This window comes from Cariama cristata, unplaced genomic scaffold (assembly GCF_000690535.1).
Source record: "Cariama cristata isolate BGI_N322 unplaced genomic scaffold, ASM69053v1 scaffold44004, whole genome shotgun sequence".
Classification (NCBI taxonomy): domain Eukaryota; kingdom Metazoa; phylum Chordata; class Aves; order Cariamiformes; family Cariamidae; genus Cariama; species Cariama cristata.
The window spans coordinates 20,238-36,208 of NW_009614363.1; the positions used below are offsets into that span (position 1 = coordinate 20,238).

General features: G+C 54.1%; 1 protein-coding gene across 1 annotated transcript in view; it reads right to left on the reverse strand.

The window, feature by feature from the left end:
- Window positions 1-1,899: 1,899 nt before the first annotated feature.
- The window catches only part of DUOX2 (dual oxidase 2), a gene marked incomplete at its 5' end in the record, with an annotated part of 17,798 nt that continues 3,726 nt past the window's right edge, over window positions 1,900-15,971 (reverse strand). The window contains 28 exons of the mRNA XM_009699362.1: window positions 1,900-2,022; window positions 2,474-2,602; window positions 2,686-2,841; window positions 3,003-3,161; window positions 3,306-3,538; window positions 3,677-3,830; window positions 4,045-4,172; window positions 4,303-4,352; window positions 4,471-4,570; window positions 4,799-5,029; window positions 5,907-6,085; window positions 6,961-7,056; window positions 7,537-7,606; window positions 7,874-8,049; window positions 8,279-8,372; window positions 9,038-9,263; window positions 9,690-9,875; window positions 10,133-10,335; window positions 10,948-11,061; window positions 11,376-11,513; window positions 12,871-12,989; window positions 13,167-13,333; window positions 13,782-13,945; window positions 14,278-14,380; window positions 14,711-14,798; window positions 14,973-15,069; window positions 15,208-15,268; window positions 15,355-15,521. Coding sequence (XP_009697664.1) covers window positions 1,900-2,022; window positions 2,474-2,602; window positions 2,686-2,841; window positions 3,003-3,161; window positions 3,306-3,538; window positions 3,677-3,830; window positions 4,045-4,172; window positions 4,303-4,352; window positions 4,471-4,570; window positions 4,799-5,029; window positions 5,907-6,085; window positions 6,961-7,056; window positions 7,537-7,606; window positions 7,874-8,049; window positions 8,279-8,372; window positions 9,038-9,263; window positions 9,690-9,875; window positions 10,133-10,335; window positions 10,948-11,061; window positions 11,376-11,513; window positions 12,871-12,989; window positions 13,167-13,333; window positions 13,782-13,945; window positions 14,278-14,380; window positions 14,711-14,798; window positions 14,973-15,069; window positions 15,208-15,268; window positions 15,355-15,521 — 3,911 coding nt within the window. The remainder of the gene's footprint in view (window positions 2,023-2,473; window positions 2,603-2,685; window positions 2,842-3,002; window positions 3,162-3,305; window positions 3,539-3,676; window positions 3,831-4,044; window positions 4,173-4,302; window positions 4,353-4,470; window positions 4,571-4,798; window positions 5,030-5,906; window positions 6,086-6,960; window positions 7,057-7,536; window positions 7,607-7,873; window positions 8,050-8,278; window positions 8,373-9,037; window positions 9,264-9,689; window positions 9,876-10,132; window positions 10,336-10,947; window positions 11,062-11,375; window positions 11,514-12,870; window positions 12,990-13,166; window positions 13,334-13,781; window positions 13,946-14,277; window positions 14,381-14,710; window positions 14,799-14,972; window positions 15,070-15,207; window positions 15,269-15,354; window positions 15,522-15,971) is intronic.

Consider the following 15,971-nt stretch of genomic DNA (forward strand, 5'->3'; position numbering starts at 1 on the left):
TTGTGAGCCGTGAATGAGGTACTAACGAGGTAGCAGGTTGGAGACAACAAAATCTAATCTTTGATTACAGTAATGTTGATTTTAGTACTGAGAAATCAGTCCCTTTCTTGGGCCAGTACTGAACTTTCCTCAATAAATGCTACCTTGTTAATTAATGTGTCTGTGTGCATTAAAGCGTTGGGTGGGTGGTTTGGGCCCTGGGGACTGTGCAGACCCTTGGGCTGTTGTTGCATTGCTGGGTCTCCCCAGGCTGGAGGTGACCTCAATGCTGACAAGACCATAAAACCTTAAACGACCCACCTGCTTGCAAATCAAAGCTTGTATTTATTGCAGAAGTGGCTAAGTTAATCTTGGCAGAGGTAGAAACCTGCGAGTCCATGCTGTGTTTTACAGGGCTAAGACATAACCCAGGGGAACTTCCCATAGCCAGAAGGAAAAGCGGTCAGAGTAGCACTCAGAGTAAACTGGGTTGTTATTGTGTCAGCCTGGGTCGCTGAAACCTACCTGGGAGCCTGGCTCTGTGGTCAGATGTGGTGGTAGCAGAGCCCGTCCAAGAATTGCTGAAATGCACCTTGCTGAAGGGTGTGTGATGGCCGCGGGAGGGGAAGGCTGCCCAGCTTTCTGCAGTGGGTGTAGGCTGGGGCTTCTTGACGAGCCCTGGAGCTCTCCTGGCCCCCAACTGCTGTGCTGGGGGGGGGTCCCATTGGCATGGCTGGGGGACCACTGGCCATCACAAGACCCTCCTGTTACTGGGAAATGGAGACCTAGTCCCTGTGGTCTTGGAGTGCTGTTTAACACCCCGAGGGCTGAAGCTATTTCCACAGCTCAGCCTCTTTGGGGTCCTTGGCTGTAATTTGCTCCCATGCCAGGTCTTGCTGGGTGCATCGCCACTGTGGGGGCATTGCTGGGGGTGATGGTTCTGGTAGGACACAATCTCTGGGGCTGTGCCTAGGCGCGAATCTGATACCCCTCCCCGCATCACCAGAGCAGGGGAAGCTCATTCCTGTTTAGCCTATTTCCTGGTGGGCTGGCATAAATACTCTAACAGGAGCAATGCCAGCGCAATGCCACAAGATTTGCAAGTCTCTAGGTGACCAAGATCCAACTACAGGAGCCAAGAAAGCATTTTAAAACTTCAATCAGCTTTATTTAAACTCAATCACAGCCTGCGAGTGGAGCAGCCCAGCGATGCAAAGCCAGGTGTTAGTTAAATAAGCACAAATGATCCCTGATCGAAGGACAGTGATGCTGCTGAAAGAAGCCAACACAAACACAACTAAGGCCCTACGCAAATCCAGGGAAGGCTCAGAATGCTAACGAGCAGGCACAAACGAATGCGTTAGGAAAGCTGAGCCTGTTTCAAGGAAAGGGATGGCAGGGGGCTCACTGACTCCTTACCCCATATGTGTGCAACCCGGGTCTCGGGGCAAAGTGCTGTGAATTCAGGTTGTGCAGGCACCAAGCTGTTCCCCAGAGCTGTTCACAGACATTCCCCAAGCCACCTGGCAGAGGGAGAGCTCTGTCTTACAGGATTAAGGTGGCAGAGCTGGGCTTAGCTTGGAACATGGGGTTTTCTGGATTGGAAGATGCTAACCTGACCGTGGGCACAGAGCTGCAGGAGTGCGTGGATGGCAGCAGGATGCCCTGCACTCAAGGGTTCACACTAGGGTTGTGTGGGGTGATGCTGGGATGGCAACGCTTTACTGGTGCACCATGTGCTGATCTCAGTTCTGCAGGTCTTGGCATCCATGCTCTCAACCATGGATGCCTTTCTCCTGCGGATGGTGGTGGATAGGAGCCCAAGACCATGACCACCTGAAGCAATGCCACACGTGCTAGGGTTGAATACACATTTCCAATGACGACAGCAGCCTGGAGGTGAAATGGCATGGAGAAAGGTCAGAAATTCTCATAGTGATGTGCAAAGTAGGTCTGGTCCTTCTTGTTCAGCTGCCGACAAGCCTTTTCCACACTCTTTGTCATGCCAGGTGGGCCACAGCTGAACACCCCGATCTTCTGCACCTGGGGAAGGAGGGAGCCGAAGGGGTCAATCCCAGCAGCACCAGCTCTCCCCCTAGCCCAGCCCCCTTAGCCCCTTGCCCTCCAACAGCTTTGGGCATGGATGCTGCCCAAGCAGTCTGTCCTAGCCTGAGGAGGCTTTTGGGAAGGATATCACCTCCCCATGGACCTGTGGGGGCCATGGAGGAAGAATGGGATCCCCCAGGGTCTCTGCCAGCTCTGGGCAGTGGCTGCAGTCAGGGTCTCACCATAGCAGGGGTTATTTGGCTGATATGGGGCATTGCTGACTCTTGCAGCTCATCCTGGCTCCAGAGGGAGAGTGGGGTTCATGCCCCCTCTGCCCTTCCCTTGGTGCAGATGCCACCAGGTCTCCAGGACCGCAGGGACAGACTGGGACCAGTCCTCCACACTGGCCTGTGGGTGCCTCTCCTCCTGTCTCGAGCTGGGCACTGACCTCGGGGTGCACCTCCTGCAGAGACTTGAAGAAGGGTATGAAGGGAGGGCGCCCAAAATGAGTAATGGAGCGCAGTCCTGTGAACAGGCTCTTGTTCAGCACCTTCTGGAAGTGTCGCTCGCAGATGTACTGGAAGAGAGCGCAGTGCATGTCAGATAGCCCAGCATGGCCCAGCACAGCATGGCTGCCTCCCCAATGGGTGGCCACCTCACCAGCATGGTGGTGCGCAGATCAAACTTCTCAGCCAGCTGCGTGATGTAGATGTGCACGGAGACCAAGTCGTTCCTGTCCGCCTCCTCCACCTCATGGATGATATCCGCCAGCCACTCAAACTGCCTCTGCGTGCGCGTCACCCAGATGAAGTAGATCTGCAGCACATGGGGATGAGGCTCAGAGTGGGGCCAGCACCCTTACGCATGTCCGTGGGGCTCCTTCCCAGATGGATCATGGAGGATTTTACCCCCAAAGAGGCCAGCAACAGTAGGAGGAGTCTTGGGAGGGCTCTTATCTTTCAGATGCCTCCTCTTACCTTCTTACAGAGCAGCTTGGAGCTTATGGATGACTTGAAGACCAGGTCCTTGAGGATGGATGCAAAGGGTGTTACCCCGATGCCTCCTCCCACTAGCACTGACACCTCGAACTTGTTCCACTCCTGGTGGCCCTCCCCAAAGGGCCCGTCCAGATAGAGCTGGAAGGGAGCCAGCTGTCAGCAGAGCATCTCCTGCCTCTGCTTGCCCAGTTCTTGGCCACCTTCCAGGCTGGGCACAACCCATTGCCGAGATGCTTTCAGGCTCAGACGTCCCTATCCCCAGAAGAGCAGCGCAGGGCTCACCTTGGGCAGCTTGCCAATGAGGGCCAGGCTCTCTGGGGAATAGAGCTCCCGCAGGCGGGTGGTCCAGGGCCCCACGGCCCGGATGTGCAGGCTCAGCGTGTCCTCATGCGGTGCTGAGGTCAGGGTGAAGGGGTGGTACTCAGTGGTGCCCAGGGCCACGCAAGCGATGCGCACCCACTGCCCGGACTTGTAGTCAAAGTCCTGCGGCCGCTGGAACTGGAGGTGGGTGACACCTGGAGGGGGACAAGGATGGGGACTTAGTTAAGGTGAAGACATTAAGTGGTGGAGGTTCCTCCATTGCTGCAGCCCCCAACACTTTTGCAAAGAGCCTGGGCTGTGCTAGTGCCATACGGCCAGGGATGTTATAGTACCTGAGGGCAGGAGCTCAGCTTTCACCACGCTGATCTCCACCTTCTTTCTGCTCAGGCTGAGCAGCTTGTCCGCACTGTAGATAAGAGCCGGAATGATGAAGTAGACATGGAAGCGGGGCTGCTGGATCAGTGCATAGCTACCGTGGATGATGACCTGAGCAGGGAGCAGCCCCCATCAGCTCGGCGCTCAGCATGGCAAGCTATCGCCCTGTGGCTGATTTGGTGGCAGCTCAGCAGCAACAGGGAGCCAGAATTGAGGCCACCAGCTCCCTTGGGACCTCCATAGCTATTTCATCTTATCAGCTGGGCTGACCCATAGGCTTGAGGTGTATTGGCACCATCCCTCCCTCCCAGCCCCAATGGTTTACCAGGACGTAGAGGAGCACGTAGAGATGGTGAGTGATCCAGAAGCCCTGGAAGCTGACGTGTCGGAAGTGGTGGGTGGCGAACACGTACATCACAGCTAGGATCACGAGCAGCAGCACTCCTGTCATGCCTGTGAGAGGAGGGGTTGGGAGGTCCCAGGGGGTGGGTCAGGGCAGCCCCCCAAGGGCTCCCTCTGGGTTTGGCAGAGGGCTGCCCACTCTGGGCGTGGGCATGCAGGTCTGCCTGCTGGGTGGTCTCACCTGGAATAGTCTGGAAGAACCACCAGTAATATTTCTGTGGGAGCTGTGACCTGGAGAGGGACAAGAGATTGCACCATGGAGTGGTCAGAGCAAACTCCTGGTTTCCACTTTCATTTCTGTCCATGCCCAGAACACTTTTTCTGGACTGTGCTTTAAAATTTCACCTACCCATCATCGATAAAGACACTGGAAAACAGGCAGGACAGCACGCTGAGAGGTGTGACTGAGAAGATGTAGACGTTCACTATGTGACCTGCAGTGTGGAGCACTGTAAGAGACAGCAAAGCATCACTGTTGCTGTGGATGGATATGCGGCAGACCCTGCTGATGTGCCCAGGGCCCTGGTGATTCCTCCTTTTTGGTGCAAAGTATCTATGTCTCTGCAGGCTTCATATGGGTCTTCAAGGTTCTGCCTGGTCCTGCTGTGCCATGATGGGCTGGTCCTCCTGCTTTAGCTGTGGTTCATGGCTGGCACATCCCCCAGCAACCCACCTACCTGAGAAAATCAGGGCTGCCATGGCAACCCAGCGATGGAAGTCCACAGCGGCATCGAAGGGGATGTAGTGATTGAGGAAGGTCTCTCGCAGGACAGTGATGAGGTTGCGGCACATGGTAAGCAGGATGTAGGAGTACATGAAGGAGATGCAGGCAGCCGATCCCCGGGAGATGATGATCCCCACAAAGGTGGTCTGTGCGATCCCAGTGCTGGGGGATGCGAAGGCGTAGTCTGGGGGGAGAGAGTGGAGGTGGCATCAGTGTCTCCAGTGCTGAGGGCCATGACCTCCCCTGCAACATGGGGACAGCCACCTGTGTGGCTCCACTAAGAAAAGGTCACCAGGGATGGGACTGTGTGAGGACAGGGGCAGGATTCTCCATGTCAGACCCCCTAGAGCTGCTGGGTGACAGGGTCTCCTTGGAGGTCAAGAGAGGGGATTGTCCTCCTCTGCCGGGCACTGTGAAACTGCACCTTGGTACTGTGTCCTCAGTCGGGTATCCCAATATGAGAGGCATCAACAAACTGGAAGGAGCCCAGTGGAGGCCACAAGGATGGGTGGGAGCTGGAGGACGTCACATAGGGGAAAGGCTGAGGGAAATGGGCTTGTTCAGGCTGGAGGAGATGGGTCAGGGAAATCCCTGTGGCTGTCTGCAACCACTTACTGGGTGTTACAGAGGGGAGAGAGCCAAACTCTCAGAGGTGCACAGTGAAAGGATGAGAGGCAACAGCACGAGTTTCACTGAAGGAAATTCAGGTTTGATGTAAAATAAACATTTCACAGGGAGGATGGTCAAAAACTAGCACAGGCCCAATGAGGTGGTGGGATCTTCAGCCTCAGAGCTCTTCAAACCTTTTCTAGACAAGGCCTTCAACAGCCTGATTCAGCTTTGAAATTGGCTTTACTCTGAGCAGGGCATTGGACTAGACCACCCCAGAAATCCCTTCCAACCTCAGTAATCCTTTGGTTATTCCAGGGGAGGACCAACACTGTTGCCCAAAGCTGTGCCAGGACCTTTCACACCCCAGCGTGCCCCATGGGACCATCAGCTTTGAGGAGCCAAGCCCACGCACCCCTCCATGTTTGGGGCAGGGCTGGATGAGCACTCACAGTAGGCTCTCTCCACGAACACAGCAGCGGTGATGGCAGAGAAGAGGACCACACAGACGATATGGCGCCGGTAATTCTCAATGAAGCGCTTGAACTCCTGGATCTTCTGCTGAACTTTGTTCCGCTCATACTTCTTCCGTTGCGCTTCAGTGTACAAATGCAGCTGGTACTGATTAACCCTGGCAAATACAAGAGGGCTGGTGTCATTTCAAGGTTTAGTTGGCATGGTATGGCTCAGGGCCATGCTGCCCAGATTTGGGTCTTCCTCCCTGTACAGCACTGTGACCACTTCTGCACACTGGTGATGGGAGAGCACAGTGTCAGCAGTTGATCTCAAGTCATCTTGCAGTCTACATGTTTTTGAAAGCTGATAACAAATGTACAGACAGGGACTCATGAATGAAACTGTAGCTAAGAACTGTAAAAGATAATTTTCAATTTTCATTTCATTCAACCCTCCAAACTGATCCCAGGGTAGGGGAAGGTCCTTGGTGCTATTAAGGCAAATCAGGATCTTCTGGCTGTGAATAACAACCACTTAAGTGCTTCCTTGTAGAAATATTTGCGACTGCCACAGCAGTGGGGATCAAAGCCTCTCCTGTAGCTCTTGCAGGCAACCCACAGGTGAACCAGCAGTGTCCCAAGGGGCAGAGGAGCGCAGGCAGGACCTGCCAGGCAAAGCTCCTCTCTGCGGGTAAGGTATGCACTCTAAAAACCACTGTTCTGGGCTCTGGAGTTGGCCACCTCATTTTTTATTTTTATGGAGACAAATCATCCAGATCCAGCTACCGCACCATCCCCATTGAGACAGGGCTGTTCCCCTAGCTCCTCAGCCAGCAAGAGGCTGTGATGTGCCTGCCTGGGCTGGGGCATCTCCTGCAGGGATGGTCTCGCATTGCTCCCTACCTCGCATCATAGTCATGGGAGTGCTGGGTCCTTGCAGCAGTGCCATTTGACCAAAGGGCTACCCAGTCTGACACAGAGACGTGAGAAACAGCAAACAGGCTGAACCTGAACCCGAGAAGCATGCCCGGCGAGGAGAGGGCACACTCACTTTCTGCCTGGTCTTTTCCTCAGCTCTCGCCCTTCTCGCTCCACATAGTGGCTCACAGTGTCCAGGTTTGGGTCTTTCTCCTCTTCTGAGATGGTTCTGTTGGAAATAGAGCTATGTCTATGCCAAAACTATACTTGTAGGAAGGGCTTGCCAAAATTTTTGCCATTTCTCCACCTTCCATCTCAGGCTCAGCTGAGAAGGTGTCTAGCTCTTTCCTGAAAGCCTGCTTGCGCTAATTTTAATTGCGTGGTACACAGGCTGGATTCCCTCCAAGATAACCCGCCCCTCTGAAAAGCAAGGTAGGACTCCCACCCCCACGCAGTGAATGCAACGGGGGCTCTGCAGGAGGCAGTTCCTCCCCTCTGCCCTCCTGGGTGCCAGGGGAGGAGGGCAGCAGCCCCACTGCAGCATCCGGCTTGCTCGCAGGCATTTCCCAGCACAGTTGTCCCCCTTCCCCAGCACTGGGCGTGTGAACACCTGGTGGGAGCATTTGTTGGAGGTGAAGGATGGGTGTGCATCAGGGCAGAAAGAGAAAAAGAAATAGCAGCAGCAGCAAGACTAAGGAGGAGAGCTTACCCTTTCAGCTCTTTCCTTTTTATGAAGGAGACACGGCTGTGCAGGTTTTGCTTGAGCACCTCAGGGACACCTTTGAGAAACCAAAAGGACAAACAGCCATTCAGAGTGTGCAAGATGTGGTGGACAAGGTTTAGGCATCTCCCCTGGGCAGGGGTTTGGTGGGGAGAGGCTCTGAGCTGACCCAAAAGGGTCACACATGGAGCGACAGCGGATACCGCATTACTGCAGCTGGGCTGGAGAGACTGATGGGACAAGATTTGGGAGCTACATGTTGGGTGTTGCCCATCGCCTCTAGCCCTGCAGGGCCCGGGGTGATGCAGTGCTCATGCCCACTGACCTTTGATGCAGAGGTGGGTGAGACGAAGCTCACTGTCGTGGTCCCGCAGCATGTAGTGGAAATCCTCCCATGTCAGCTCATCCCTGTCCTGGAACCCTGATGCCCGAAACAGGGACTCAGTCACCTGCTCTGCCTGGTCTCTTGACAGGCAGTTGTTGGAGATCTCGATGAAGGACCTGGAGCAAGGAAGGGAGATGGGAACTTCAGAGGACCACAACTTGAGTCCTTCAAATAAGATGAGGCAGAGCCCCAGACCATGAGAGAAATGGGCTCTTGGTTGTGAGTGTTGAGCCCATGGGCTCTCACATAGCACCCTTGGGGACTGAAGCACAGAAACTGGGAGCTGCTTCTGAAGACATCTATGTTTACAGACATTGTGAAAACAGATAGAATGAGAAGAAGTACCTGAGCATCCTCAGAAACTCCTCCTTGGAGAGGAACCCATTCTCATCAATGTCGTACATCCTGAACATCACCTTGGATTTCTCCTCTGGGGACCCTGGTGGGGGGAGAGAGAGGTGAAGTGAGAACAAGATCCTATTTTCATCAACAAAGATGCTTTCAAAAATTGTCTTTGAGAGTCTGGACCTGCAGCTCTGAAAAGACTGAAAGCACACTGCTGATCGCAGCTTGAATAGTGACTGAATGTGAATAGCGTGCCAACCTTCCACTTGGCTTTCTCAAGTGCAAGGTGAAAAGTTGGGTAGATACACATTCATTCTTGTGCATTATTTTGCAAACCCAAAATGTACTTTTGCACAGCAATGATTTTTCTGGGAGTTGCTTTGATTGAATCTGGCATTCACCACCTCCATCTATGAATCCACTTTTCCAGTGGTCATTTAGGGAGGATCAGATATGGTATCAGACACAGTTATCATCTCTCAAGGACAGGATGCATGGTCCATTCAGGATACAGGGATGACTTGCCTATGGTGGCGAAAGATAGCTCCCCTCATGAACAGCCTTTCAGAAAACATAATTACATTGTCACTGTCCCATAACTCAAATTTAAGCTAAGTGAAGGGAATTTTAATCTGCAGGAGTATCTACAGATTGACCTGCCAGATGGATCTTGTCCCTCACTCTGCTGGTAGTGATGTCGGAGACTAGAAACAGGACTGAGGGCAACAGATGAAGACACTAACCAGCTCCAGCTCCCACCTTTCATGAAGACCACCAAGATGTCCAGGAATTCCCGGAAGGAAATGTAGCCATTGCCATCTTTGTCGGCCAGGGAGAACATGGAGTCCACAAACATGGAGTGGGCTTTGAGCCCCAGGGCCTCAGCAAACTCAGCCCTGCTCAGCTCACATGTTAGAGACTCCTTTGCCTTCTGTGAAGATTCAAAGTTGAGCTCTCCGGCATTGGACCTGTCGATTTCCAGCACCTGCAGGTTGTGTCCCACAAAAGAAATCCCATGAGTGCTGGCAGAGCAGAAGGTTGGAGTTCACTTGCCTGACCTATTGCACAAAGACCGGTGGCTCCCCTGGCACAGAACTCGTGGCAGATGCTATAGGGAAGTCCTGTGTCTCTCCTACACAATGTAGCTTTCACATTAACCACCACTGACCATTATGGAGACCTCACTTACATCATCCAAAAGTGTCTTTGCAACTTTAGACATTTATATCACCACAGCAGAACTCCCTTTGTCTTCTGGGAGGGATAATGTCCCTTGGTCCTGAAAGTATTGGCAGCTTCCTTGTGCATGGCTTACCAGCTCTTATGGAGAGGAACAACAGCAACATTCATCGCTTAATCAATACAGAAATACCTTCCTCCATGCATCAGAGCCTGCCACACCTTTGCATACCTGAGCAAACAGGTGCCTGAAGAAAGTCTCCAGAATTTGTTTTCTCTGCTCCTGGGTGACTGCCCATTTCATCAGGCTCTGCTCCTTCATCTCAGACATATGCAGGTCAAGGCCGCTCTCCTCCAAGTAGCCTCGTAGCTTCCCAAGGAAGTTGCTCCTCTCTGCCTCCTCGCCGAAAAGCAGCACCTGCAAAAAAAACCCCACAGAATGGCTGTGCGCAGCAGAGGTTCAGTCAGGACATGAGTGCTGCAGCTCTTCACCATAGTGGTCACTCCATGGTATGAGCTGGACCTGGTGGTTCTCAAGAGGCCACAGCCACCCTTCAGGGACCTATGCTGCTCCCAATGCCCAGAACTGAGTGGTGCAGGGTGTACGTGACCAGCATCAGAGGACTGTGGAGGGTCCAGGGAAAGGTATCATACCCCAGGCATCATGGTACTCACCAGGTCGTACTCCTTGGGGCTCTTCAGGAGCAGAGCTTTGTTCCCTTTGTTGCTGGAGACGATCACCTCCACCCTTTGATGGGCTTTCAGGCTGATGCTCCGGAGCACAGACCCTCTCCCATCCAGCACTTTGAGTACTTTGTCAGCTTGGAGCTGAATGTAGACGGGAGAGCTGTCAGTCTTGGGACCGTGCCACTCCATGGCTGATGGGAGAGAGCACAGGACTCAGCTGGAAAGGTGCACCTGGGCTCATCTTCATCCCAGCACCTCCTTCACCAAATGCAGTTTGGGAGTGATTTCATGACCAGGCACATGTTAAGGGAAAAATTATCATCTCCCAACTGCAGAGCTTAAGTGCATGGAGACAGGAGGAGTACAGACCATGGAGCAAGGAGGCAGGATTTTTCAAGTGTCTGGAACAAGGAAATACAGTCCCTGTCCTGGAGCTACCGGTGCAATTACTCTACATAGATTTCCTTCAGGTAAGGTGTGATCTGGAGAGGGTTGGAATCAGAGGGTCATAGGATGGCTCAGGTTGGAAAGGACTCAGGTTGGAAGGGTCTCTCGCCCAACCTCCTGCCCAAAGTAGGACCAGCTACAGGGTCAGGCCAGTCTGTTCAAGGCTTTATCTGGTCAGATCTTGGGTAGGATGGAGACTGTGAAACCTCTCTGGGCTACCTGCTCCACTGCTTGACTGTTCTCCTGGGGAAACAGTTTCTCCTTACATCCAGTCTGCATATAAGCTCCAAGCTCAGCCCTGTGCTGTTTTCAGCAGCATCACCAGACACTGTGGCAGGACTGACAGTGCCACTCACCATGTATCGCCTCGCTGGTCACCTCCCTCCGCACACTGGAGCCCTGCTTCTTCTGCAGCTTCTTGAAATCTCTCTTGCGGAGAACAGCAACGATCCAGGCAACAAACAGAGTCACTGGGGATACAAGGGAGAAGGCGGCATGAGATGTCACAAAGCTCGTTCCACTTTGGCAGCATCACCTGTGCGATTGGGGCAGACAGGGGTTTATTTCTTCCCTGTCACCCCAGTTCAATGCTGCATGAATTTATTTAATGCAAGGCTGCTCCATGAAAGCCCTGCTCCTTGCTGGTGCCCAAGGACTCTGCCACCTCAAGGACCTCAGGAGGGACCAAGATGCAGCAGCTCCTGCTGGGAGGTGCTTGGTCCATGGGCGCTCAGCCCCTTTCTCCGGTAGAAGAGGAGATGGGTAAAGAAACAGGGTGGCAAACCTAAAGGTAGACAGCAGAGGACAATGATGATGATCCCGAAGCCTGCGCCACTGCCTTCAAAGTAGTCCAGCACCATCATGGGCGTGCAGTTGGCCAGTTGTTGGGCTGTCAGCTGCTGGGGCTGGGGGCATGGGTCCCCTGCATAGGGGAAAACAGCCTGTGAATGTCATGGACCTTTTATCCATCTCACCTCCATTCTCCCCGGGAACCTCCGCATTAAGATGCTGGTGGGGTTTATTGCTGAGTAACCCAGGGAGCCTTGCAAAGCTGGGATGCTCGAGTTAATCTCCAGATCTTAGGAGACAACCCTTGTTTTTGGGTTGAACCTTTGCCTGCCACAGCAACCAAGTGCAGAACTGGACTCAAGCACTCGGGGAATTCAGCACCATCACGTTTCCCAGTGGGATGGGCTGAGCAAGAAGCACACTGGGCTACAGCAATCTGGGGCTCAAAGCCCATCCTCTTCTGGATCCTGCAAATCCAGGGAGTCTTCCTGGTGCATTGGCATGGAACGTATGCCAAGGGAACAAAAACAGCTTGCAAGGGCTGGAATGTACGCCAAATAAAATGCTTTTGGTAAATGGGAAAGGTGTGGCAAGATCCCAAGAGGAAAAGGCATATTACTGTGTTTGGCCACACCTCACCCCTAGCATGGCAGTGGGACTCTTTTGGGGTCTTGGCAAGGAGAGGAAAGCTCATTTCAAGGATGACACAGGAGGGCACCAGGGTGAGGAGTGCACACCAGCACAGAACTACACTGCTCCTAGCCTGCTGGGAACACAAAATGTGCTGGGACGCAAGCCCTGAGCTCTCTCCAGGCTGAAAGCCGGCTGGCGTGGTTCATGCTGCTGTTGCAACCACATCTGCAGGAAAGCCTGGCCAGCCCTTCCATCAGCGCTGGTTAAACAACAACTCCATCGGCAGAGCGGCTGGGCAGGAGTGTGCATTGCACTACAGCACCCAGGGCATATTCAGGGCTTGATGCAATTAAAGACAAAAGTAGGCAACATTATGCAGTCATGGTACACAAAGCTTAACTCATCTGTAAACTTCATCATGTTTCGGGTCACTCATCCGTTTAACCTACAGACCTGTGCATGCTTGTGTACAGAAGGAGCTAGAGGAGGACACGTCAGTGAGGGGCACAATAGTGTGGGGTAGGCAAAGGCTGAGTTTTAACTCCAGCACGACCTTCCAGGGCATCAATTGCATTTTTGTATCTGGAGATTCTTCCAGGAGTTATGCAATGCACATGCCTGGACTTCAGCCCACTTTCAGCATCAGCGCTGCCCACCCTGCTTACAAGCAACCCTTGCATTTTGCATGTGTTTTGCTGGCTTAGGGGCATAGCAGGTGTCAGGCTTGAGAAATGCCAGCTCAATGCTTTCCCTGTGTCACGAAGCCACTAGCTGTGTCACCGAGATGCATCCGCTTTCCTCCCTAACTTGCTGGTGCCGTTCACTCTCTGTGCCCTGCCGCTGCACAAAGCACTCACCCTTGGTCCAGACAAACACGTGGGGCTGGAGGTCTGTGAGATTTGCATGGGTGACAGCAGCCAGGACGTCATGGAAGGTCGTGTTACGGATCTTCCTGGTTTCCTCTGCTGTGAACAACCTGAGGAAAAAGACGTGGGGCCAGGTGGTGGCCCTGGGTGTCACTGGCTTGCAGCAGGAGGGATTCAGTCCCTGCACCATTTTAGGAACCGAGGAAGCTCCTCCAGCCCCGTTCTTTGTGTGTTACTGGGGCTTGCAGAGCAGTGGGCAGCCTGCCAGATGGGGAAGAGGCATTTACCCATTCTTGGTGTTTTCAAACCAAAATCTGTCACCATCACGCAGGCGCACAAACTGGTCCAGGATGATGGCACTGAAGAGGGAGCCGTCAGCCTCCAGCATGCCTCCAGGGAGCAGTTCCAGCCCAGCTGTGTTGTTGGCATACAGGGCAGCAATCTTCTCCAGGACCTGGCCAGAAATCCCCACCGCACACGTATGAGCAGAGGGAATTCTGCCAGGGCATCAGAAAGTCTTGGCAAGCCTCAGGAGGAGCGAGGAATGTGCATTTCCCAGGCATCACACGTCTGTGGGCTGGGAAGATGCTCAGCCCTACATAGCCTTGAGGTCATGGCTTGGACTTGAGCAACTAAGCATCATTCCCGGAGCGTCTCAGCTCCAGGAGGAGCAAAGCACGCAGCAGCACGGGATCTTAGCACCTGGGCAGTATATATTCATTCATGCCACGTAATTACACAGTTACTCCAATGCAACAGCCCCACAGGCATGAAAATAAGCCAGGGCAGGATGCGCACTAATATCCCTCTTCTTACGTTGCTGGAGAAGCCAGTTACTGCCTAGACTGCCCCAACAGCCTTTGACGCACACAATTTCCATGCCCAGAACAGTTCCTTGTTACCTGTTGCTCCAATTCTGGGGCAAGGGCCGACCAGTTCCGGAGAGGCTCCAACCCAAATTGCTCCCGGGCTTGGTTATAGGTGGGCAGGCCAAGGTCTCGCCCGCGCTGAAGCCAACTAGCCACATAGTCAGTGCGGGAGTACTTCAAGGGCCCATACCAGTAATCTGTGGGTGGATTCAAAGCCGTGGTGATGGCAAGGCAGAGCTAGAGGAGCAACCCCAACTGCCGTAGCTGCTGGGCTGGCCTTGTCCCTCTGCCATGGGCCATGCTGAACATGGATATCATCTCCATGCCCTTGCTGGGATGGTCCCATGGACACACTTAACATGACCTGCAGCCTCTCTGCACCTCCATTAACAAGGCTGAAGCTGATCTGAGTGTATGTTGAGTGCTGATTGTGGTGGCGATGGGACCTGCCTCCCCACCTCAGACCCTGCACAGCACCGGGAGATGGTCCCCTACCAACGTATCAACTGCAGTGAAGGGGAGTGCAGACCTTGGAGATCTTCCACCACAATATTGTCTTCCCGCTCCGCAATCTGTGAGCTCATCCCCAGCAGGAGTTTGTCCACATCCTCTGCCTGCAGCAGCCCAGTGCTCTGAGGGGAGATGGGAAGAGCAGTTGATTCCTCGCAGGACCAAGGACGTGGGGCAGCCCCACACCCCTGAACTGGTGCCCACAGGGGTACAGACCCTGGGCATAGGGGGACCAGGGACTTCTTCCAAGTTCATTTTCCTCAGATCAGCTCAACTTTGAGGTCTGAGCCTGCCACAGCGGAAGGCAGCATCTGAGGAGGTTTGGATGGGGAGGATCTCACACCCCTTGGTTGGCTGTAATGCTCTGCACCCAGTTTCCCTTCCAGATCCCTGTAGGATCCCCCTGGCAAGCCTGCCACACCCTCAGGCCCCCCATGCTCTCTTCCTCATACCTCTCTGCTCCAGTAGCTGTTGCAGAGCCGCACAGCTGGGAATGAGCCACTGGAGCTGGGCACTTTGTGGAACTGGCATTCAAGATCTCTGGAACAGCAGAGAAGGGCTGGACCCACAGCCCCCGGCCAAGGCTGCCCCGACCTGACAAGGCTTGCTGTCCCAGCAAGGGGCAGGACATGGGGAAGGGACAGGGACCATCCCCAGACACCACCCCACCGCCACTTCCCTGGCTCTCCCACAGCCCCGTCAGGCTGCTCCTACCTCTTGTAAATGCCCGGTGGCACCATGGTGGCCAGGAATTGCCCCGCAGCCACCACAAACTCCGGTGAGAGGCTGGGGTCCAGGTGCTGCTGGTAACCTGCAGAGCAGCAGCCGTGGTCCAGCAGCCAGGTTGGAGGGGAAGGAGGCCAAGATATCCCTCTCCTACCCCATCACCTGGCCTCCCTGGTCCCTCCACCCCTGCTCCCCACACACCATTGCCCGCTGTGCCCCTCACCTCTGTACTCGGGGACATGTCTTCCCAGCAGAGTTGGCAGCCACTCATACAGCACGATGCTCTAGGGCACAGGGGAGTTGAGTCAACGCCAATGCTGGGGAGGATATCGAGGGTCTCAGCAGAGCCGGGGGGGCTCCTATCCCTCACCTGGAAAGTGGCAATGACCCACTTGCGAGCGTGCTGGAAGAGGTCCTCATCAGACCAGGTGGGGTGCGCCTGGGCCAGCGTCGCAGCCAGGTGGTTGTGGTAACGAAACCAGGCGATGCTCTCAGCCTGCAGGAAGCAGTTCTCGTTCCCCCAGGCGCTCCCCAGGTCTGCAAGAGCCACCAGGACCATCAGTGGGGGATGATGCCACTGGATCTAGCTTTGTCCATGGCTGGGGGAGCATCCCCAGCCCTGTGGCTGCAGCACAGCATCCCCTTGTCCCCTCACCCTTCCTTCATCCCCAGGGAGACAAGCAGACTGAACAAGCAAAAAGCAGTGCCAGTCCCCTAGATAGAGCAAAGGCCAGGCAGGTGAGGAATTCAGAGCAAGCTGAGCAGGTTTTAATTAGTAGTAGCCCCTTTCCCCAGAGGAGATCACCTTGGATCAGAGGAACCAGCACCCACTGGTCTCTGCGTGTTGACTGGGAAATGACCCATTGTCTCCCGTGGATGTGGCACCTTAAGTTCATGGTGTGTCTTTGTTGGGAAGACGTAACCTGAGCATGCATCTTCCTCCCTCTTGGGCTGGGAAACTGCCTGCTCTCCCATGGAACTCCTGAC